The sequence below is a fragment of the Ursus maritimus genome, unplaced genomic scaffold, assembly GCF_017311325.1.
Source record: "Ursus maritimus isolate PB19 unplaced genomic scaffold, ASM1731132v1 scaffold_1, whole genome shotgun sequence".
Taxonomy (NCBI): domain Eukaryota; kingdom Metazoa; phylum Chordata; class Mammalia; order Carnivora; family Ursidae; genus Ursus; species Ursus maritimus.
In genome coordinates, this window is record NW_024423343.1 from 10,993,079 (window position 1) to 11,016,493 (window position 23,415).

A 23,415-nucleotide genomic window follows, 5' to 3' on the forward strand; every position below is an offset into this window, starting at 1 on the left:
ATGAATCCTAAGCAAGATAAACAAAAAGAAAACCACATCAAGGCACATCATAATCAAATGATTATAAACCGAAGACAAAGAAATAGTCCTAAAAGCAGCTCAGAGGAAAAAACAACTTACGTATGAGGAACATAAATAAAAATTTCAGGTTTCTTATCAGAAAAAAATGAAAGCTAAAAAATGATGAATGACATCTTTCCTGTGCAGAAGGAAAAAACTGCCAACTTAGTATTTTTCACTTAGCAAAAAATAAAGGCTATCCATGGATAAGACTCAATATTGTCAAGATGTCAGTTCTTCCTAACTTGATTTATAAATTCAGTGCAATCCCATTCAAAACCCCAGCTTGTTATTTTGTGGATATCAGTAAAGTGATTCCAAAATTTACACAGAGACAAAATATCCAGAATAGCCAAGACAATATTAAAGGAGAAGAACAAAGTCAGGCTGCCACTATCTGGCTTCAAGACTTAATATAAAGCTACAGTAATCAAGACAGTGTGGCATTGGCAAAAGAATGAACAAATGGATTGATGAAACAGAATAGAAATCCCAGAAATAGATCCATACAAATATAGTCAACTGATTTTTGGCAAAGAATCAAAGGCAATACAATGGAAAAAGGATAGTCTTTTCAAGAAATACTGGTGCAACAACTCGATATTCACATGCCAAAAAATGAGTCTAGAAACAAAACTTACACTCTTCACAAAAATTGACTCAAAATGGATTCTATATCTAAATGTAAAATTTAATAAAACTATAAAACTCTTAAGAGATAACATACAAGAACATTTAGGTGACCTTGGGTTTGGTGATGACTTCTAAGATAGAATATCAAAGACATGATTCTTGAGAAAAATAATCAATAAACTGGACTTTGTTAAAGGTAAAAACTGTTGCTCTCTGAAAGACACTTGTCAAGAGGACCAGAAGATGAGCTGAGGAGTGGGATAAAATATTCCCAAACACATATCTGATAAAGGACTGTTATCTAAAATATATAAAGAACTCTTAAAACTCAATAGTAAGAAAACAACCTGACTTTGAAGTGGGCAAAAGACTTCAACAGACACCTCATCAAAGAAGATGTACAGAAGGCAAATAAGCATATGAAAAGATGCTCGATATCATATGTTATTAGGCAATTTCAGGTTAAAGCAACCAAGAGAAGCTGCTACACGCCTATTAGAATGGCCAAAAAAAAAAAAAAGAAAAAGGCAACACGAAATGATGAGAAAGATGTGGAACAACAAGAATTCATATTTATTGCTGGTAGGAATGCAAAGATGGTACAACCACTTTGAAAGACAGTTTGGCAGCTTCTTACAAAAATAAGCATGAGCTTACCACATAATCCAAAAGTCATTCCCCTTGGTATTTATTAAAATGAGTGGGAAATTTATTTCTACATAAAACACCTGCACACAGGATTTTATAGCAGCTTTACTCATAATTGACGAAACTTGGAAACAACCAAGGTTTTCTCTAGTAGGTTAATGGATGAATGAACTCTGGTACATCCAGGCAGTAGAATGTTATTCAGCACTAAAAATAAATGAGCTATTAAGCCATGAAAAATAAAAAAACATGGAGGAAACTTAAATGCATATTATTAAGTGAAAGAAGCCAATCCAAAAGGTTACATACTAAATGATTCCAACTATATGACATTCTCAGAAAAGGCAGCAAAAAGATCAGTGGTTTCCAGAGGTTAGGAGGGAAGGAAGGATGACAAGGTGGAGCCCAGAAGGTTTTTAGAACAATAAAACCATTCTGTGTGATACTATAATGGTGGATACGTGTCATTATAAATATGCACATAAAATGCACAGCACCAAAGTGAACCCTAATGTAAGCTATGGATTTAGGGTGATAATGGTGTGTCAGCATAGGCTTATTGATTGTAACAAATATATCACTCTGGTGCGAGATGTTAATAGTGGAGGCTGTGCATGTGTGGGCCAGCGGCACATGGGAACTCTCTGTTCTCCACTCTGTTATAGAACCTAAAGTCATTCTAAAAAGATAAAGCCTATTGAAAAATTTTTAAATAAGGGCAGAATAGTAGCTTTGTACACAAGCAAAATCTTCAAGAATATGCCACTAGGACATCTACACAAAAGGAAGTGCTAATGGAAGTTATTAGGCTGAAGAAAAACAATACTGATAGAGACTTAGACTACACAAGGGAACCAAGAATTCCACAAATACTAAGTATGTGAGTAAATACAAAACACTTTTTCTACTTTTAAAATTTCTTTAAAAGACAATGATTTAAAACAAAAAAATGTTTTATGATATGTAAAACTAAAATATATGTTGGTTATGATACAAAGGATGGGAGAGAGAAATGGAAGTATACTGTTGTAAAAATCTTCCATCCTATGTGACTTTGTATAATATAATCTGAAGGTAGACTGTGAAAAATTGGATGCATACTGTATACCCTGGAATAACCACTAAAAATATAAAACAGAGAGTTATGCTAATAAACTAATAGTGAAGATAAAGTGGAATGCTAAAAATATTTCAATTAATCTGAGAAATGCAGGAAAAGAGGAGAACAGAAACAAAGGACAGATGAGACTAATAGTAAATAATTAGGTGATATATTTAAACACAATTTAAATACTGATAACTGCACTAATTCTTAATGGTCTAAACACTGTAGTTGAAAGACAGAGATTGTCAGGCTGAATATAAAAGCAAACACCTACTATAACACTCTATAAGAAATGTGCTTTAAATATAAACACATAGGTAAAAAGTAAAAGAAGGAAAAATAAATATCAAATATGAAATAAGATGTGATAAAAAGAAATATGGAGTAGCTATATTAATATCAGATTTAGTAGACTTCAGAACATGGAATTTTATCAGGGATAAAGAGGGATATTTTATAATGATAGAGGGCCTGACCCATTAAGAAAACAGTAATTGTAAACATGTAATCACCTAAATAACAAAAATTCAAATGACATGAAACAAAATCTGATAGAGCTGGAGCTGGAAGGCTGGAAGGCAAATTAGACAAGTCCACAATCAGAGTTGGAAATTTTGCACCCTTCTATCAGTAACTGGTAGAATAGCAGACAGAAAGTGGATAAAGATATTTAAGACTTGAACAAGGTTTTCAATCAAGTTGACCTAATTAACATTTAAACACTCCACCAACAGTAGCAATATATACATTTTTTTCAAGTGTACTTGAAACATTAACCAGGGTAAGCCATAAAGCCACAAAATCAGTTTTAATAAATTGAAAATACAACCTAGAATATTATGGAGCGTGTTCTCTGATCACAGTGAAATTTTTAAAAAATCAAAAAATCAAGGAAGTCTCCCCAAATATTTGGAAATTAACAACACACTTTCAAAGTATCCATTGGTCAGAGGACAAATCACAACGGAAATTAGAGTAAACTTTAAAGTGAATGAAAATGGGGAAGCCAGCATGGCTCAGTCTGTTAAGTGTCTGCCTTTGGCTCAGGTCATGATCCCAGGGTCCTGGAATGGGGTCCCACATTTGGCTCCCTATTCTGCAGGGAGCCTGCTTCTCCCTCTTTCTCCCCCTGCTCATGCCCTCTCTGGCTCACTCTCTCAAATAAATAAATAAAATATCAAAATTTAAGTGAATGAACATGAAAACACAATATATCAAAATTTGCAAGGGTTGCTTTTTTAAAAGAAAAATTGTCTAACATCAATAATCTGAACTTTCAACGTAAGAAACTAAAAAGATGATCAAATTAAATCCAAGGTAATATAAGGAAGGAAATAATAAAAGTAAGAGCAAAGATCAATAATTAAAGGAAATAGACAAGAATAGAGAAAATCAATGAAACTAAAAGGGTTTTCTTTTGTTAGTTTAAAGACTCATGAATAAAGACATGTTCACGCATTTAAAGTTAAAATAAAATATTTAAAATGCATATGTTTAACAAAAACAAATTCAAAATGGATGAAAGACCTAAATGTGAGACAGAAACCGTCAAAATCCTAGAGGAGAACACAGGCAGAAACCTCTTTGACCTCAACAGTAGCAACTTCCTACTAGACATGTCTCCGGAGGCAAAGGAAACAAAAGCAAAAACGAACTATTGGGACTTCATGAAAGACCTGCTCAGTGAAGGAAACAATCAACAAAGCTAAATGGCAGCATATGAAATGGGAGGAGATATTTGCAAACACCATACCTGATAAAGGATTAGTATCCAAAATCTATAAAGAACTTAACAAACTCAACAATCCAAGAAGCAAATAATCCAGTTAAGAAATGGGCAGAAGACATAAATAGACACTTTTCCAAAGAAGATATCCAGGTGGCTAACACACATGAAAAGATGGTCAACATCACTCATCATCAGGGAAACACAAGTCAAAACCATGATGAGATACCGCCTCACACCTGTCAGAATGGCTAAAATGAGCAAAACAAGAAACAACAGGTGTTGGTGAGGATGCAGAGAAAGGGGAACCCTCTTGCATTGTTGGTGGGAATGCAAACTGGTGCAGCCACTCTGAAGAATGCATGGAGTTTCCGCAAAAGGTTAAAAATAGAACTAGCCTACAATCCAGCAATTGCACCACTAGGTATTTACCCAAATGATAAAAAAAATACAGATTCAAAGGGTACATGCACCCTGACATTTATAGCAGTATTATCAACAATAACCAAGCTATGGAGAGAGTCCAAATGTCCATCAACTGATGGAATGGATAAAGATGTGGTGTATATATACATACAATGGAATATTACTCAGCCATCAGAAAGAATAAAATCTTGCCATTTGCAGTGATATGGATGGAACTAGGTGGTATTATGCTAAGTGAAATAAGTCAGAGAAAGACAAATACATATTATTTCACTCATATGTGGAATTTAAGAAACAAAACAGGTAAATATATGGGAAGGGGGAGGAAAGAAGAGAGGGAAACAAGCCATAAGAGACTCTTAAAGACAGAGAACAAAGTGAGGGCTGATGGAGGGAAGTGGGCAGGGATGGGCTAGATCCGTAACGGGTATTAAAGAGGGCACTTGTTGTGATGAGCACTGGGTGTTGTATGTAAGTGATGAATCACGGAATTCTACTCCAGAAACCAATACTGCAGTGTATGTTAACTAAAATTTAAATTTAAAAAATGTGTATGCTTCTTAGGATTTCCCCCTTCAATGAACTTTATAACTAAACTGGATGACCCATTGGAAAGAGGGCTTTTACTGTAGTTCTATATTTATTTTTGTTGTTACCTTCTACCGATGGCAAGTGATTTCTATTTTCCATTTACAGTGATGACTCAAAATTCCTTTTTAAAATAAACATTTAGATCACCTAAACTCATTTTTACAATTGTTATTATTAACATAATACAGGGGAATGCTGGTATGGCAAAAATTATCACAGTGGCTTGCTAGTAAATTAAGTTGGGGGAACATCAGGCTAGATGATTTCTGAGGTCCCTGCTTACTCAGAAATTCTACAATTGATTTGAATATCATGCTAGAACAGTCCTCTGAAGCTCTGCATGTGAACTATGAAAACAGAAAAGGAAAAAGGCCATCTCTATACATCTACATAACACGTCTGTGCATTATTCATAAATAAATGAGCAGAGCTATACGTTTATCTCAAGAGAAAATGAAAACCAGTGTTTTAGATAATCATTATTCATTTTGAACTCCCAGTTCTGTGACAAAGAATATGAGATTTACTGTAAATAGAGCATGAAATTAGATAAAATAAAATATGCTGACAGACTCATTTTTAACCTGAATATTCAATGTCAATCACTGAGATTTAGCTTCTGCTTTAGTGAGAAATATCCTGGAATGAGTTTTTCTAGTAATGTAAGGTCCTAATTTGGTAAAGAATTCATCCAGGAAATTTCTTTTTACCTAACCAAACAGATGGTTTTAGAAGCCTCTCCTTTGTGCTCAGTACTTGGCTTATCAACTCCTTTTTTGGGAGTATGTGTATTATTTCCATTTGTCTTCAATAACTTTTCTTTCATTTGAATTTAACTAAATTCACCCAATGTCTTTTTGGTTGCAGCCATTCTGTCACTTACTCCCTGCTCAATTTGGAAAAATCTCAACATTTGAGAAAGGAAAGTCAAGCTTATAAAGACCCTTTCTTTCATCAAGTGTTAGTGGCACAGCATGATAGAGAAAGCCCCACTTAATACTGTACCTATCCAGAATGCTTGGGAAGGGGTCCTAGAGGCAAGGATCCAAAGCTTTTGTGAAATTTTCTAGGTAGCCAATTCACATATCAAAAAGGAAATTTTTCATCAAACCCCAAAATTTATACATTTGAAACTCTACTCTCTGTATTAGAACTCATTTAAAAACTTTTCAAGTATGACCATTTTTGGAGAAAGGATAATGGTACTAATCCTAAGATTGAAGAGAATTACAAAGACTTCTCTGCAGCCAATATACTATTTTGAACGAAGGAGACTAAGTATGTTGGTTTGCATCCCCCGGGAACAGAACTTAAGAGGGAGAGTTTCAGGCCGATAATCTAGTAGGGCGTGCTCTCCAGAGATATGTGTACATTCATCTATAAGGAGGCAGGAAAAGCAAGATTGTATGGAGAGAAGGTGGCCCCAAATATGTTTGCACCTGAGGCTTGAGCACATCCTACAGGAACCCCTGAAGAGGGAATGGTCTGTCAGTTTTGATGCCAAGTGAGACAAGAACTGGCCTTTGGTGTCTTTGTATCAGCTGGTTGTTGGGACGCTCACTGAGACAGGGTACAACCTTGGCCAGGCAATTCTCTGCCTGCTGGTAATTCCCAGTGTGCCCTGGCCACAGACAATATTCTCTGCAGTCAGGATGCAATGGCCCAGAAAAGCATTCTAGTATCCACTACACCAGATTATTGCATTTTTTTGTTGTCACCTGAGAGATACACTCATGCTTTTTGTTTGCAGTTATGAATGTCCTTCTCTACTATACTATTAATTTTTGATATCTGTTGGCAGTGTCAGGAGAAAGGTTGCATGAATATGTTCATATTTCTGTACATTTGGCTTTCTAAACAAAGAGTATTGGCACCTGGATGGAAGGATGATTGAATACTAACCCTAAAGATAGAAACTTTTAGAAAGATAAAGAGATTTACATTTCTGGAGCTATTTGTTTACCATCCAGGGTGGTGAAGTAGAGACCGTTTCCTCTTTTCTGTAGAGAACTTTTGGATCTGTTTGTAAGTGATCTCTCTCTTTCTCCCCCTCCCTTTCTCTCTCTCTCTTTCCCTCTCTCTCCCTCTCTCTCTCTGTCTCTCCTTTCTCTCTCTCCCTGGTGAAGAGGAGGGGCAAATGTATCAGCAGCAGCTCCTATGTGAGCTCCAAGCTTCATAACTTTGGGATTTCCCTTCTGTGTTGCAAACCTCACTATATGATTTCCCAGCATTTGTTTTGTTTTTACATTCCACACAAAGGTAAAATCGTATGGTGTTTGTCTTAATTTCACTTAACATAATACCACCTCATTCCACCCATGTTGTCGCAAATGGCAAGACTGTGTTCTTTTTAATGACTAATATTCCATTGTATATATGTATTATATATTCTTTATCCATTTGTCTATTGATGGACATATAGGTTGTCTCCATATCTTGGCTGTTGTAAATAGTGCTGCAATAAACATAGGCATGCATATGCCCTTTCAAATTAGTGTTTTTGGTTTGGGAAGATAAATTCCTAGAAATGGAATTTCTGGAGCATATGGTTGAAAGAGGAGAAATAGTTGGGGCTCAGCTGTGAGAAGGCCAATACAATATCGTCCAGCCAAGAGCAATGGAGCAATGCCCACAAGTTTCAAAACTTAAGGTCTAATGTCTGGTACCAACTCTTGTTACAACCTTGGACAAATCATTTAACCTCACTGGGCTTCTGTATCCTAATCTACAGGAAATCTATGAGATTCCTTCCAAATCTAAATTCAAACAATTTAGAAGGACGTAAATTAAGATAATTTCATGAGCCAGAGACAGAAAGGTCAATGGAAATAAAAAACACAGGAAGAGGATGGGAAGGCAATTAGAATTCATTTAAGATATGTTGATTTCAAAATGTTAACAAGACAGATTGAATATGTTCAGAAGACCAGCTGAAAAGAGAGCCCCAGAAGCAGGAAGAGGGGCTCTGGCTGGAGTTCAGATTTAGAAGGAATTTTCATAGGCAGGAGAGTAGATGAAACTGTTAGGGACAGACTGGAAAGGAGGGCAGTGAAGCCATCAGAGCCGGCGAAGGTGGCCCTGAGAGGTAACACAGGGAACAGGCTCTTGGCAAAGCGTGATCAGAGAGGCAGAAAGTCCTGGGAGGCCAGGGAGCAAAACGAAGGCTGCAAGGAGAAAAGCCTGTCAGATCAAGGGTTAAATGCTTTGGAGAGCAACTTGACCTAAAAAAGCACTCATCCAGATGGGCAGTGCTGATACAAATCAGAGGTTTCAGAGGGAGAGGATGGTGGAAAAGACTGGCTACTAAGGCAAACTGTGCTCAGAGGCATTTGCAGGCAGTATGACTAGGGAAACCTCCGAAAGCGGGTGGGCGCTTTTCTCCCAGCCTGGTCCACATGACACTTGCATTAAAATTACCTGGAGTGTTGTTCAAAATGCAAATTTCTTGGTCTCCTTGCAGAACCAATGACTCATAATCTCTGGGGAGGATGCTCTGGGTCTCTTCATTAGAAACTCTACTGCCCCACATTTATTCTTATGTCTGCAGCCCAGGGGGCTTCGGCGCGTTCTTGAAATGTATGGAGGGAGTCAGTAGAAAGACATAAAATGAAGAGATGAGGAAGCTGACAGACAGCAATCTTGAAAAGGCAAAATGGGACCTAGGGCACCAGGAGAGGGAATAGCCTGAAAGAAAAATTCCACCCATCTCCACGGATATCCTGCTCACTGTGGCAGAAACCCACGCTCAACAGAGCAGCCAGCAAGTTCCCCATGAAAAGTTCTGTCTTGTGTCTCCTCCCTTGGTAATGCTATCTTGCCATCTACAGTGACAGTCTCGATGCCAGAAATGTAGCAGGGGCTGAAGTCTCGGCAGAAGGCAGAGCCCCCGATGAGTTCCCCAACCTTTCCGGCAGCAGTGGGGAGAGCACGGACAGCTGGTCCCAGCTTGCCAATGAGGAGGACAATCTGGATGACACGAGCAGCTTTCTGCAGCTCAGCGAGCGATCCATGAGGTACCTGCTTGTTACTTGACTTCCCAGGGAAGCAGGTCTCAACACAGATTCTAAAAATACTTTCTAAATGGTTCTTTACAAAGGGTCCCTGGTAGAGCAAAAAAGAAAGCTCCTGCTAGGTCAGGGTGCCTGCCTGTCATGATTTGTGCTGAGAGCTTTCTTAATATCCAGCGTGACTTTAATTACCTTGGCCGAGGTTAAGAGTCAGCTGTATTCCTTTCTCTGTAAGCCCCAGCTAGTGCATTCAATAACGACTGGGAATTTTTAAATAAGAGCTGCTGTTACACCTGGTGTGTTTGATACTTTCTCTCTGGTTCATTTGTATTTCAGATGCAACCCAGGCTGGGTTTACATGAGGCAAGTGTTTCCACATTGTGTTGTGTTGTTTGGCCTAATTGTTTCTCCCCTTTCTCTTCCCTGCCCTGTGTATTGTTGCTCTGAGAAAGCAAGAGAGGAGTTAATGAAAGACCAGATTTGGAAAGACCCAACCCCATCAGGAGACATAAACTAAACACCATCCCTCTGTGAGGTGGAAATGAAAAGAATCTCCACATTTCTGCCCCAAGTCTTATTTGATACTGGACAAAATCTGCAGACTTTCCAGAAAGGCCAGTGGGAAAACGGGATTCAGATGCATTTGGGTGTAATGGCTCCTTGACAGTCTTATTTCTGGCAGTTTAGTCTGTTTAGACTTAGGAAAATTTCACAGTGTTAAACACTTTGTCTAAAATCTCCCCAGACTGGTGGGAAATATTACAATATGGAGATAAAAAACAAAGAGAATTTAAATCTCTAGACTTAGCAGAACTTTATGCGGTTAATTGCCTTCAGTGCAATGTTTGAGTCATCAGATTTCAATCAGTGAACATATTCAATGCCCCACATAAAACCCAAAGCAGGAATTTGAAATTGAAGGAGTCCAGTTTGTTACTCATGGTACTCCCCAGGGAAGACTGTGTCATTACATGACACACGACACTCACCCTTTAGAAACCTGACTTGGAAGAGATGTATGAGGAAACTCGATGGGTTCACTGAAATTGGATGCATTCCATTCTGCAAGTACAGACAGAGCCTAAAAATTGGCTCAAGTCTACTATGTTTCAGCAACTAAGTTTCAAGCTAGTAACTAGACCATATGTTGGTTGTGTAACCTAGGAAAATGATTCAACAGCCCTCCTTCTCCATGATACACAAGGTATCAGATGCTGCTTCTCAAAGATTTTATGATAAAGGAGCTAAAGAAACTTTGGCATTGCCCAACTTCATATCTGTAAATTCTGCAGTCCCACAGGAAAACAGTCAGCCAGGTGCATATTCTGTGGAATGTCCCTCAGAAAAGCCCCTTGAATGGCAAAAGGGGAACGTGTGTCTACTGGTTTCTGTCAGAAGTCAAGAAGCAGGCAAATGAGCATTCTGATACCTCCCCCAGCCAGCGTTCTTAGAAGTATCTCAGTCTCCGTGGGTATACCAAAGAGTCTCTTGCTGACAGATAAACATCCTCACTATAGCTAGAATGAGGAAGACAAAAGTCATGCTGATTGTCACCCACTAGGTATGGCCCAGTAGGTAGGACACCAGTGCAGAAATTCAAAAACAGTGATGACTGGCTGAAGCCAAAAATGTCTTTTGTTGTGTCTTCCCGTAATTTGTCCAGAAATAAGCATTAATTTAGGAGTCCCCCAACAATATTCTTCTGGGGACTAAAAGAAGGACCTCTTAGAAAGAAAGATGGAACGTCAGTGTTGGCAGTGTGGCCAGGTGGTGGAGACAGGCATTAATATGTAAACTTTTGCTTTGTCAGCAATGGCAACAGTAGTGCCACTAGCAGTCTTGGCACTATGGACCTGGACATTTATCAGGAAAGCATGCCATCTTCTCCCATGATTAAGTAAGTAGCCACTGAGATGCAGTGATTGTGAGACCACTATTCTAATTCCATCTGGCAATCCATTTTGATCATTCAGACTGTCCCCAACCACTGAATCATCATGTCTGTACCGCCATGGTTCCACGTCACTGGAGCAAGAACTGGGGCTTAGAATAGTCCTTTCCTACCACCACTGTTTTCTGGATTTCAAATCTGCCCCCTCTGATAAAATCATTTTGGAAAAAGTTTATCCATATAATCAGAAATATAGTCATTTTACATCATTGGACACAGAGAAGTGAAATCCTTTTAAATCACACCATGCTAACCAACAAAGACTATTGTTCAATAGAATATAATATGAATGGTTTTTCTTTCACGTGTAGACAACTGGGATATTCAGTACCAAATGTGTCTATTACCAAACGGTGCCACAATGTAGATATGTCATTACTATGCAGTGACTCTGCTTCCCAAGACCTCGGAATCTTCCAAAAGACCAAGGGGAAATGCACTTCGAGGAGCACAACATGTGTTACACAAAATCCAGTGCAGAAAAGGAGAGCCTAAGGTCAGGGCTACATCCAGAATTTGTAATTATTCTGGAAAAGTAAATGAATTGAAATCTATTTTTGACCATTACAACTTAGCTTATGACTATCTGGACATCTCAGAAAAATTAAAGCAAAATATAAGATGAATGCTGCTCCCGAATCTACTTCCTCAGTTACTCTCTATAGCTAAGTCATTTTTGCTTCACTATGAAGTCAGGTATCCTGCCTGCAGGAGTAATGCTTAGTGATTGAAGGACTCAATCCTTTGTTGTTCCTTACCGCCATTATTCACAAGTAGAGGTGAATGTACACATGATCTTGGATTTGTTTTGTTTGGTTTTTTAAGAGTAGAGCCAAAATACAAAGAAAAAATTACTTTGGGGTAAATTTATTTTTCTCAGGAAACATTTGTTTAGCTACCTTTTTCCATCTTTCGCCAGGGTTAGAGCCTAGGACCCCCCCACACATAGATGCATTCAGGCAAAACCAAAATGCCCACCACCCATATCAGCATCCTGCAGCTCTGCGATAGCAGAAACTGTCCCTACCATGTGTCATTTCACTTATCCACTTGCAGAGATCTAGCACAGACTCTAGACCCTTGGGAAATTGGTCATTCTTCTAGAAATAATTCCGTGTGCACAACTAGACTCTGTCAACATCAGGAATACAGTGGAATTTACAGCCAGTAAATCTTAGCAGTAATAGAAAATAGAAGGGAGAATAATCTCATAAAAATACACATTTTAAGAACTCCTCTATTCTGAATTTTCAGCCCCTACAAAAACATAGGGCAACCAAAGTCTTCCCAAGATGGTCACCTCCTTTCAGCTGTTGGGACGTATGCTCTCATTTGGGAAGCATTTACTGAGTCCTGACATTACATCAAGGCTTCCTAACAAGTTCTCACTGTATGAAAACACTTCAAACACGGAAGGTGGCTTTATCTAATGAAATACTTCAGTTATGTCTCTAGTCTTTTATCACCTCCAGCCTACTTCATCCTCCTGATAGAAAAAGAAAAATCCCCATTTTAACTGAGATATTTTGTTGTACAATTTAAGTTTTGCTGTTCATTGGCTGTTTTTTCCCTTATTTCCGATCAAAGAACCACAAACATTAGAAAAATATTTTCCTAGACTACAATGTACATTTGTTGCTATCATAGTTTAGGGGGAAAAAACATCACTGTGCCAGGATGGAAACATATGGTCCTTTAAATGATAAGTCAAATACAGAAGAAGGATAAGTCTCCAAATCAGATCTAGTGGCCTAGAAGATATTTCCTTGATTGTTCACACCAGTGAAGGTTTATGGAAGAGGAGTTGAGAAGAGAAAGCTGCATTTCTTAACCTCCCACACCAATTACCCCAACAAAACTACATAGTTTTTCTGGCCTTTTTAAAGGGCCAGGGCTGTTTATTGCAGACCCAATAATCCTATGTAACAGCCACACCGATATTTCCCCGGTGTTACTTCCCTCTTTGAAAACAATAGATCTAGAACGAACTTCAGAAGCTTTTAGATCAATAAGATCCATCACCTCATTGTCCATTTACAACTTACTCTTCCTAAACATTACCAACCATATACTGTTGTTTTCTCCCAAAGTGAATTAGTAGAAGAAAAGGAGATTCTTAAAGGACAGTCAGAAAACGTAGAGGGTAAGCCACATTCCCATCATTTTGACACACAATTTGCCTGTGATCTCCCCATGGAAAGCGTAGTAAGCTTGGACTTGTGTCTGTGTTCAGAAGCTGCCTCTGGAGCACCGGTGGGAGCAGCCAGCCCCCAGGGGAGCCTGCTGGTGATCAACTTTGACCTGGAGCCAGAGTGTCCTGATGCTGAACTTCGAGCCACTCTGCAGTGGATAGCTGCCTCGGAACTTGGGATCCCCACCATCTACTTTAAGAAATCTCAGGAAAACCGAATTGAAAAGGTACCCTCTCCTGTGTTTGGATGTAAATAAATTGTGCTTTTATCACTGCTGGAAACCCGGTAAATTCCCAGTCAATTCATTTAAATTTGAACTATTTGTTCTTTTCACCTTAAAATTGTGACTAGAACTTTGAAACCTTCCACCTGAATGTAGATAATCATGATAACTGTTTCTTTGACCCTCAGTTGATCTCAGCTCCTTGGTGACAATGAGAAAGTGAAGCGAGGAGATGGGAACTTTCTCAGAGTCTAGTGTTTTGTTTCTTTGTTTGTTTTTGTTTTGATGCTTCCTTGCTCTGGAACCAACCTCCTCATACCACTCAATTAAATAAAAGGTAGAAGGGAAACTAAAGTGAGGCCATACTGATATTTAAAACAGACTGTGGCATGGTGTCAACGAGAGGCATGTGTAATCCCCTACTGAACAGGTTTGCATTAGGCATGGGGGAATAGATACCTTGCCAACATCTAAATTAATAGCAACTATCACTCTCCCTATCTCTTAAACTTCCCACTAACTATTATAGAATCTTATTTATTAAGATTGAAGCACAAATCCATCCGCCAATGTCTTCAAGCTCAATTTCCCCTTATTTAAAAGCATGCTCCTTCTAAAGATGTTCAAATTATTAATAATGTTGCCGTATGAGCTTCCGATTGCTGTGTAACAAACTGTCACAAATTTGCTAGGTTAAAACAACACTGCCCAGCTCTGTTGCCAGAAGCTGGGTGAACTCTACTTTGCTCTCTGCTTAGGGACTTGCAAAGCAGAAATCAAGATGGCAGCTTGGCTGGACACTTGTCTGAAAACTGTGGGGAAAAACAAGTTTCTAAGTTTGTTCAGGTTGTCCTAATTCAGGGTCTTGTGGTTGTAGGATTGAGGACCCTTTTTTTTTTTTTTTGCTGTGCCCCTTCTAGAAACTGCCAGCATTCCTTGTCATGTGGACCCCTCCATGTTCTCATGCAGTCAACCTCTCATACTTCTTCTGCCACCAACCAGAAAACTGTTTTTAAAGGGTTATACAATGAGATTAGGTTCACCAGATAGTCTCCTTTTTGATTCACACATTATTAACTAAAGAATCCCTCTTGCCATGTACATAATAAGGGCAAATTTTTTCATCCTATTCATGGTCATGAGGATTAGGGCAGAAATCTTGGGAGCTGTTTTAGGATCCTGCCTATCACTGCCATGGAGCATTTTTTAATGTCTTGTTGTCACAAAGTACCCCCACATAATGCATTATACTTGTTTCTCAATAACCCTGTGAGAAGCGCCAATGGCTATTATTATCCCTTTGTAATGAGCAAGTCAGGGCTCAGAGAGGCTGGCCCATGAGAGAGTCCTCTCGTAGGGATGGCTGAGCTTAGTCCTGGAAACTTCTCAGTAGTGTTTCTCTCAGGTTAAATTGCCTTGGAGTTATGAGCTGGATTTTTTAAAAATATATAATTGCGTTTTAATTCTCCTTGTCAAAATCTAGCAGCCTGAAATGAAAAATCCTTTACCACCTTGCTTGTGTACATGGTAATTAGAACAGCTTCCCCATTTCTGCGTCACCAGCCAATGGCATTGGCTACTGGAAAAACTGAGAAAGAGACCTAATTTATACTGCCCTCTCCCACATCAGCCTCTCTCTTCAACCAATAACTTATCTTTCTCTTCGTGTCTAGGACTTCCTACCATTCTATAGCGTCTGAATCTAGATACTACCCTACACTTGTCATACCTTTGTTGTCAAGGTAATGAGTGGCTCCCTATTTGATACGTTCTCCTCCACCTTACCATCCAGCCTGCCCAGCTCAAAGAGTATAGCGAAAGAGCATTCCACATTGGACCCCTCCGTCTTGTCATACACGATCCTAAGGACTCCCTGCCCTGGGGAGAAGAACAAAAACATTCTCAGGCAAAGTGCATCCTCAAATTCCTGGAAAAATGAAAGACAGGCTGGTTTCCAACTTTATCTCCAGAGCGTGACTTGGTGCATTTTCTGATGGTCTCTTAATGAAGTCGATTTTTATACAATCCACCATTTTAAAGAAACAACGTAGTGATGTGTCTCATAAATCCTTATCAGCTGAAAAGACAAGGGGTGTGTCACCAACTTGATTACTAACTTGATTATGTAAATCAGGTCCAGACTTGATATTTATTTATCCTCATTAATTTTCAATTCTCGGAGGGGATACCTGCCTTTGCTCATTGCTGTTTTTCTGAGAAAATAAACACCCCACTAGTGTTATCAAGAAAAACATGAAGCAATGTTTTACTCATTCAATGTAGCATCAGGTCAAGGAGCTTATTTCTAAGTAATGTAACTTTAGGGACAAATAAGCTAATTATTTTCAGAGTCAGTGAACGTTCTCTACACAGAGTGGCTTGTCCATAAATGGGCACTGTTTGTTTTCTGAGACAGAACTGGTCAAAGAAAGCAAACCCGTAAGCAAAATGTTGATATCCTTTCTCTTATCAGTGCTGCATCTGGAAACCTCTTTCTGATTGTTTTTCTTAATTAGTTAAGTAGTTATTTTCAAGTAGTGTGGAAGAGAGATTGTGGCCTCCCATGAGGCTGTGTCACACATAAAAGCATCAGTGTCTCGCGGGCTCCTTCTCAGTTTGGGGAAGATTAAAGAAGCATCTCTGTTAAGTTCAGAAATGTCATTTTCCCACCATCACTCGAGTATTAAACATCACTCACAGATCTATGCCCTGAGTCCCATTTGTATGAATTCTGAACTTTTAAAATAAATTAATTTAGTTAGCAATTTTCCCGCTAGGATGTGCCCCACTCTTCCACCCCCCTACCTTATGACAGTACAGGTGTGAGCTAAAGGGGAGAGGGTATCAGAGTAAATACTGAAGGAGCTCATCTTTCCCACCATCGACCTTGGAGTTGAAGGGCACTTAATTAAAGTCAGCTTATAATGAATTTCAGCCCCATTTCAATTCAAAAGGCAAATTCCAAACATTTTTAGTGCTCCACGTAGTGTCACTCTTTTCTGATAAAATGACACTTTTGTTTTTAAGCTTTCTCTTTCATGGTGTTTTTTTCTACTCACTAAAATGCTATGTCCACTTGAAAGTCGTACACTCAGAACATTCATCAAATGTTTATCGGGCACGTATAATACACCAGGCACTGTTCTAGGCTCTGGGAATATAGGGAACAAAAAGAGACAATATTTCCGACCCATGGAGTTTCCATCCTAGTTCAGGAGGGACCCAGAGTAGGGTGAATATAGACTAGGAGAAGCTCAGATTGTTAAAGAGAAATCTTGAAATGTGATGGAAGCTTATTTTAGAAACGGGAGATGACGGACACATTGGAAGTGGGATTTCTCACACCTCAACTATGAGCTAAATGCACAGAATTACCTGGGACACTTATTTACAATTCATATGCCTAGGCCTTTCCTTGGCCTTGATCACATACAGTGGGGCCCAGAAATATACATTTTTTAACAACTTCCTTCAAGTGAAGTCATTGTGATGAGTATAAAGTTTGAGACCCCCTTCCATAAGAAATATCTTGAAGGACTGGCAGAATTTGAGGTGCGCTTTAAGTATCCTAAATTCCAGGGCAAAGATCGCTGAGAATCCTAATGCCTGATGATTTAAAACAGTTTGTAAACATCATTCACAGTGGCTGACACTATATGCAACTGATGAATCACTAAATTCCACCCCTGACACGAGTGCAGCGTATGTTAACTAAATTGAATTTAAATAAAGAATTTTTTAAAAATGTAATCTACTTAACTCAAAGTGAAAAAAAAATCATGAAGGTAATTGTTTCTTTTAAAAATGACATAGATTGGCCAATTATTCTGCCTTTTAGATACCTTGTATCCTAGCTCCTTTTCTAAATCTAATGAGCTTCTGTGAGTTGGAATGGCCTGATGACTGACTTCACTGTAAATCAGTGCCTTTTTCATCTTTATGCATTTGAGAATTACTTCCTTTTCTTGGAGGCAATGCAGAGAACAGAGGAAAGAGAAGAAACAGGTGGATGCATACTTCCTCAAGAAAGTGAGGGTCAGAAGAGACATGACCTCACCTCTAATTTCTCATTCCATTCTACATGGAAAGTGGTGGAAGGACAATAAGAGAAGATAGGAAGGAAAAATAGGGAAGAATTATATACTGTCTTAACTGAGACTACCTTAATACCATAGACTGAGCTGCTTATACGAGACATTTACTGTTCACAGTTCTGGAGGCTTCAAAGTCCAAAATCAAGGTACCAGCAGATTCCATTCCTGGCGAGGGCCCTCTCCCTCCCTCTGTCCTCATATGGTAAAGAGAGCAAGCTGTGGTGTCTCTTCCTTTTCTTATAAGGGCATAAATCTTATCACAGGAGACCCATCCCCATGACCTCCTCTAAACCTAATTATCACTCAAAGGTCCCACCTCACAATACCATCACATTGGGTTTTGGAGGTTCAATATATGAATTTGGTGGAGAACACCAACATTAAGTGCATAATGGATACTAAATCCCTTTGTTTATAAATGTAAGAAATTATCTTGAGTTGACCCCTTTGTCAAGGTTCTCAAACTCAGTGTGCACTAGAATCACCTGGGGAGATTTATAGACCCAGACACTCTGGCCAATTAAATCAGAATCTCCTCTTGGTATGAAGCCCAGACATTGGAGTTTTCTAAAGGTCTCTAGTGGTTCCAGGGTACAGCCAAGGCTGATAATCATGGCTCTACAGGCCATAATTGCAGGAGCAATATAAAAACCAACTCACTTGTGCTTAATAAAATGGAATTCTGCCTTGGAGCAAAAGAAGGTAGTTACTTTCAGAAATCCAAGCTGAGTGTTTTTTAAAAATCTCACAGCTTGCCACAACTCCCATAGATTCTACCATAGGATTTTGTAAACAATTGATCTAATTTAGTAAATGTGCCTGTGAACATAAAGGTCCTCTACCATGTGACACTCTTCTTCAAATGAGTCTGCCAATGCTACACTATGACAGGATATAAATTCTTCTAGTTTCCTAAGACAAAATATTTGCTCAAGGAAATGCTCTATAGAAAAGGAACCTAATTATTATTGATTATGACATGGCAGGAAATGAAAATATTTGGTTTTTATTTTTCAGTGCATTGGAATGAAAAACTCAGATCCTTGACATACTGAAGCTGATTATAAAATTACCAGAGCAAACACATGGACAGGCAAAATGAAAGATCTGGGGCCAGCTGCTAAGTTGAATATGGTTTTAAAGGCTATAGTAACAAGCTGGGAATGTCCTTTCCTGGCTTCTTCACAATCTTAGACTCATTTTTATTTAGAAATTTCTTGCAGTCAAGGAAGAAAAGGAAGTGTAAGGCCTTCTTGCTCATCAGACCCACAGATGTTTCAAGGTCTTGATGTCTGAGATTAAGTCATCATATCCTCAGAGTAGGCTATATTTAGTGGGACCAGATCATTTTTAAAAGCTGCTTTATTGGGATATCAGACTGGATTTAGAAATCATGACACAGATTCTAGCCTGTGACCATTCCACAAACTAATGGCAGTGTGGCTACCTGGTGGGGCATTTGACAACTTTGGGTCAGCGAACATCATCCTGTGGTCATCACCACAGTGGGAGATCCTCCTTCAGCAAGTCGTAAACAGATGGAAAGAAGCTAGTAATTGAGCTTCTAAAGAGGTCTGAGCCTGAGAGCCTTCTGGGAAGGGCTTAGCAAATATTAACATCTGCCCCAGAGTTTTGATTGTCTCTTAGAGCAGAGACTCAGGGATAAAAGTTGGAAACAAAATGGTAGCCCAGTGAGCCAGAGTTGATAGAGAAAAAAAAAAAGGAGCTGAGGCTAATTTTATATTTCTGTGTATTTTATGTTGACTGCATCTTTATAAGACATGTTAAGGGAGAGGAGACAACCTCAAGGGCTGGGTTTGGCCTAAGGCCATTGGTGACACTTGAGGGAAGTCTTGAAGAGAAGTCACCAACTTATGAACCTCTCACAATGAAACCTCAGAAACTTGATGTTCAAGCCATCTCCACTGGTAACACCTACTTTCTAGACTTCCAATAAGAGCTGGAAAAGTCTGATTTGTCAAATCATGCAAAGACATCCTAGCCTTTCTCTCTTTTTCTCTGCTGCTTCACGTTTTCATCATTTGTCCAGCAGAAAACAAGCCTCAGATCATTCATACATGCCAAGATATAAATAACAGCTCACAAATTTATTTTTATGCATCTCCGTAAATTACTAATAGCTGCTAGGAATGTTCTCCTATCTGAAGGTATTTGCCTTTTAAGCAAAGTCTTCACCTAAAACATTAAGCTCCCTAAAATTTCAGGAATCTGACGGACAGGAAGCTAGGCAAAAGTTGCAAAGGGGTCCCAAACAACTGGTTGTCTCTGAAATGCTATCACTGAGACCAAGGGAGCTGAATGGAGCTAACCTTCCATTGCTGTTCTAGTGAACAGTGAAGAGAGGTCCTGGCTATCCTACCCCACAACATACACAACACTGTCAGTCACAAGGCGGTAAGACAAATGCTCCATGATCAGATTTCACTGGGCTGCTTGCCCGCTACCGTTTCTCCAGTCTAGGCTCCGTTCAGCCTCAGCCTACAGCCACCTCTGTGGAGCATCCTATCAATAGAAAATTATTGACTAAACAGCTTCAAGATCCCCATGTTTAAATTACATACGTGTAAATACATTACATAAAACTTAAGGATGAATACTTAGATGAGGTCCATCCTTGATGATTCTGGATGCCATCCCATATTTCACATAGTCTTCTTGGTCATTCTGAATGTATTTGACTCACATTTAGTCATTTGTTCCTTCTCTCATGCAGCAAATATTTACTGAACACCTATCAGGTACAGGCACAAGATAGTAAGATAAGGCTTAGGTGTTGTCCTTCCCTGGGGGATTATTATCTATAAGGTAGTTGCCATTGGCCTCCTATCTGTCTCTTTTTTTACATCATCCTAAAGATCATGCACAAGTGTTCATCTCACAAGACCTCAATTTTCATCTGTAAATGCCTGCTTCACAGAATTGTTGACAGAGCTGAATGAGATCACATGCCCAAATGTACTTCCTATAGGTTTTGGCCTTTAATAACTGTCACTTTTCTTTAAAAGTATCTGCCTAAGGAGTTTGAGAGGCCTTCACCCTGGGCTTCATCCCACAGTGTCATGAAGGGAACAATCTACAATGATTTTCCATCTTCCAACACTTCGACTCACAATTCACCTGCAGCCAAAAACGTGGTCTCTAAGTTGTGGTCAAATGAAGCTGGTACCAATAACTGGGTGACCAGTCTAGGCTGTTTCTTTAATCTTTCTTTTTCCTTTTGCAATGGAAAGCCAACGTCTCTCGAAATGTGATGATATGGGGGAAGCGATTTTTCAACATGGAGTGAGGAGCCAGTAAGTGACCATACCCAAAAGCTTAGCACCTGATTTATTTAGCCTGAATGTATACATCCAATGAGAGATTATTTGAGACAGGTAGAAGGTGCTGGGAGCTATGCTGTAGAGTCCTATCAGAGAGAGTCCAACCCAGAGAAAAGCAGACCTGAGGAAACTCTTGAAATATCTGAAAGACAGACTCTTGAAAGAAGAATTCCATCTAGTCTCTGGCAGTCAATGGATGACAACTGCTCTGAAGAAGAAAATTCCAGTTCACTTGAAAGAACTCTCTAACAGTCTGAATTGTCTAAAAAGAAAATAGACTGTCCTGGAAAATAGTCCCCTGTCACCAAAGACTAAAAATATAGCCTAGACAGCGGTTGGCTTTGGAAGAATGATTGAATGAGATGACTTTGAGGCTCATCTGTGATACGTGAGTCCTAACTCTATGCTTTATCTTAGTTTTTAGATGTCGTGCGGCTGGTTCAGCAGAAGTCCTGGAAAGTGGGAGATATCTTTCATGCAGTTGTTCAGTACTGCAAAATGCATGAGGAGCAGAAGGAGCGGACCCCAAGTCTCTTTGACTGGCTCTTGGAATTGGGATAAGACAGCTAAGCCCTTAGAGTATTCCTTTCCTTTATTCCAGCTTAGATTACAGTGGTTTGCTCTAAATGCTCTAAACTTTCTCAAAACATCCCATCACATCAGCAGAGCTATAAAAAATCTGCTCTTCAAGTCTACTGCACATGGAATAAATCTGAGGAAAAGCAATAGGTCTGTACAAGTCAAGACAACCTATGAGTGAGTTCGAAAGAGCTTGTATTAGAATGGCTGGAGAAACAAATATTTTAATGGGCCCTAAACTGAAAGCTTACAATGAGGCCCCAAATCCAGGCAGGTTGTTCTTAAATATTTTTAATAATATAAAATGATGTGTAGTGTCTCTAATTATGTGAATCAACTAGAAGCAAAGTCACTAGTCAAAATTTGTAAACTATGATGTAACCTTTATTTTACCTTTTCAAGCTGATTAAGGGGCTCTCAGCACTGGTCAACACTTCAGATACGGGTGAGAAATTTCCAGAATTTTGTTACAAAGGACTTTCACTATCAGACCAGTATCAGTGGTTATCAACAGAAGTGCAGGAGTATTATTGACGATTGATGTCCTCTACCGAGGTGATTTCATTTATTCACTTCAACTCACTGATAGTACTCTGCACCTCCCCAACATTATCTGTGTTCCCAGCTAACCAGAAAACTATTGGTTTTCAGTTGAGAGTGAGAAAGACTGAAGATTGTCTTGTTTCTGTCTCTGTATTACTTGGGTATCATGCTCACAGAATTCCTACCATAAGAAAGAGCTTTCTTACAAAAAAAAAAAAGTCTTTTGAGATAAAATCTGCTTGTGTATTGAATTATATAAGATATAAACTTTCATTTTATTTTTATTGTAAATTATGAAGAGATTATTATCTTAAATAATATATTGAGTTATTAGAGCTTCATAAAACACGAGGGGGTTGTTGTCTTAAGTGTCGTATCTTGACACTCGAGCTCAGTGCTTTTATTATCAATGTGTTGGTTCTGGTATGGCAGACCTACTGCCTGGGTGACATTTAAAATGACAGACGCAGGATTTGACGTAACCCGCTAGGATCATACACTCTTCCCGATTCAAAGATATTGGCGCTTCATGTGGGAAGAAGAAAATCTTAGGACATTTAATTTATTTTAATAACAGAGATTTACTCTTCTGAAAAATAGAAGTATCTCACGTCTCTCCCTTCAACTAAATGAGGTACACTGGCTTTATTTTCTTGACCAAAGAAGGTGTTTATTAAAGATTTCCTGAAATACCATGCTTTTACTCTATTTTTAAAAATTGTGAAGTAATTTTAAGTGTGAACAAGGCCCCATGCCATCAATGCCGGCCTTATGCGTCAATCACATGTTAAAATGTCAAGAAAGCTTGTAAGCTTTACTTCCTTCTTCACCACACACCAAGGACTCCTCCCCAGTACTCACCAGCCATTTATTCTATTAATGGTTCAAATTGAGGATATGTGTTTAATTTGTCACATTAACAAAATGTCAAATTTTAAAATGTATCCATTATCTCAAGCTGAAAGTTCTTTGTGCTACTAAATGGAAAAGGATATATTTATTTTTTAAAAATCCCAGAATATTGTGTGTAGACGTTTGTTGTGCTCAAATGAATGTTTACGTATCCTATAAAGCACAAATACTGGATTGTAACCGTGTGATCAAGTTATATACGTGTCGTACCTAACGTTGCAAACTAATCAATAAATTTTTGTCGCCAAATTGTGGATCCTTTTTTCTCCAAAAGTGGCTAAGTGCCTCATAGAACACAAGAGCCATGATATGATTGGATGAAGGTAGATTATCCTCTAGATAAGCTTCATTGTTACACGTTCAACTTTCGAATAAGCCAATGGT

At 38.8% G+C, this 23,415-nt stretch overlaps 1 protein-coding gene across 1 annotated transcript in view; it reads left to right on the forward strand.

The window, feature by feature from the left end:
* Positions 1 to 21,763, forward strand: part of LOC103662855 (SPHK1 interactor, AKAP domain containing) — a 129,351-nt gene extending 107,588 nt beyond the window's left edge. The window contains exons 7-11 of the mRNA XM_008690562.2: positions 9,017 to 9,202; positions 11,007 to 11,093; positions 13,238 to 13,290; positions 13,381 to 13,565; positions 21,415 to 21,763. Coding sequence (XP_008688784.2) covers positions 9,017 to 9,202; positions 11,007 to 11,093; positions 13,238 to 13,290; positions 13,381 to 13,565; positions 21,415 to 21,558 — 655 coding nt within the window. The 3' untranslated portion in view covers positions 21,559 to 21,763. The remainder of the gene's footprint in view (positions 1 to 9,016; positions 9,203 to 11,006; positions 11,094 to 13,237; positions 13,291 to 13,380; positions 13,566 to 21,414) is intronic.
* The last annotated feature ends 1,652 nt before the right edge of the window (positions 21,764 to 23,415 follow it).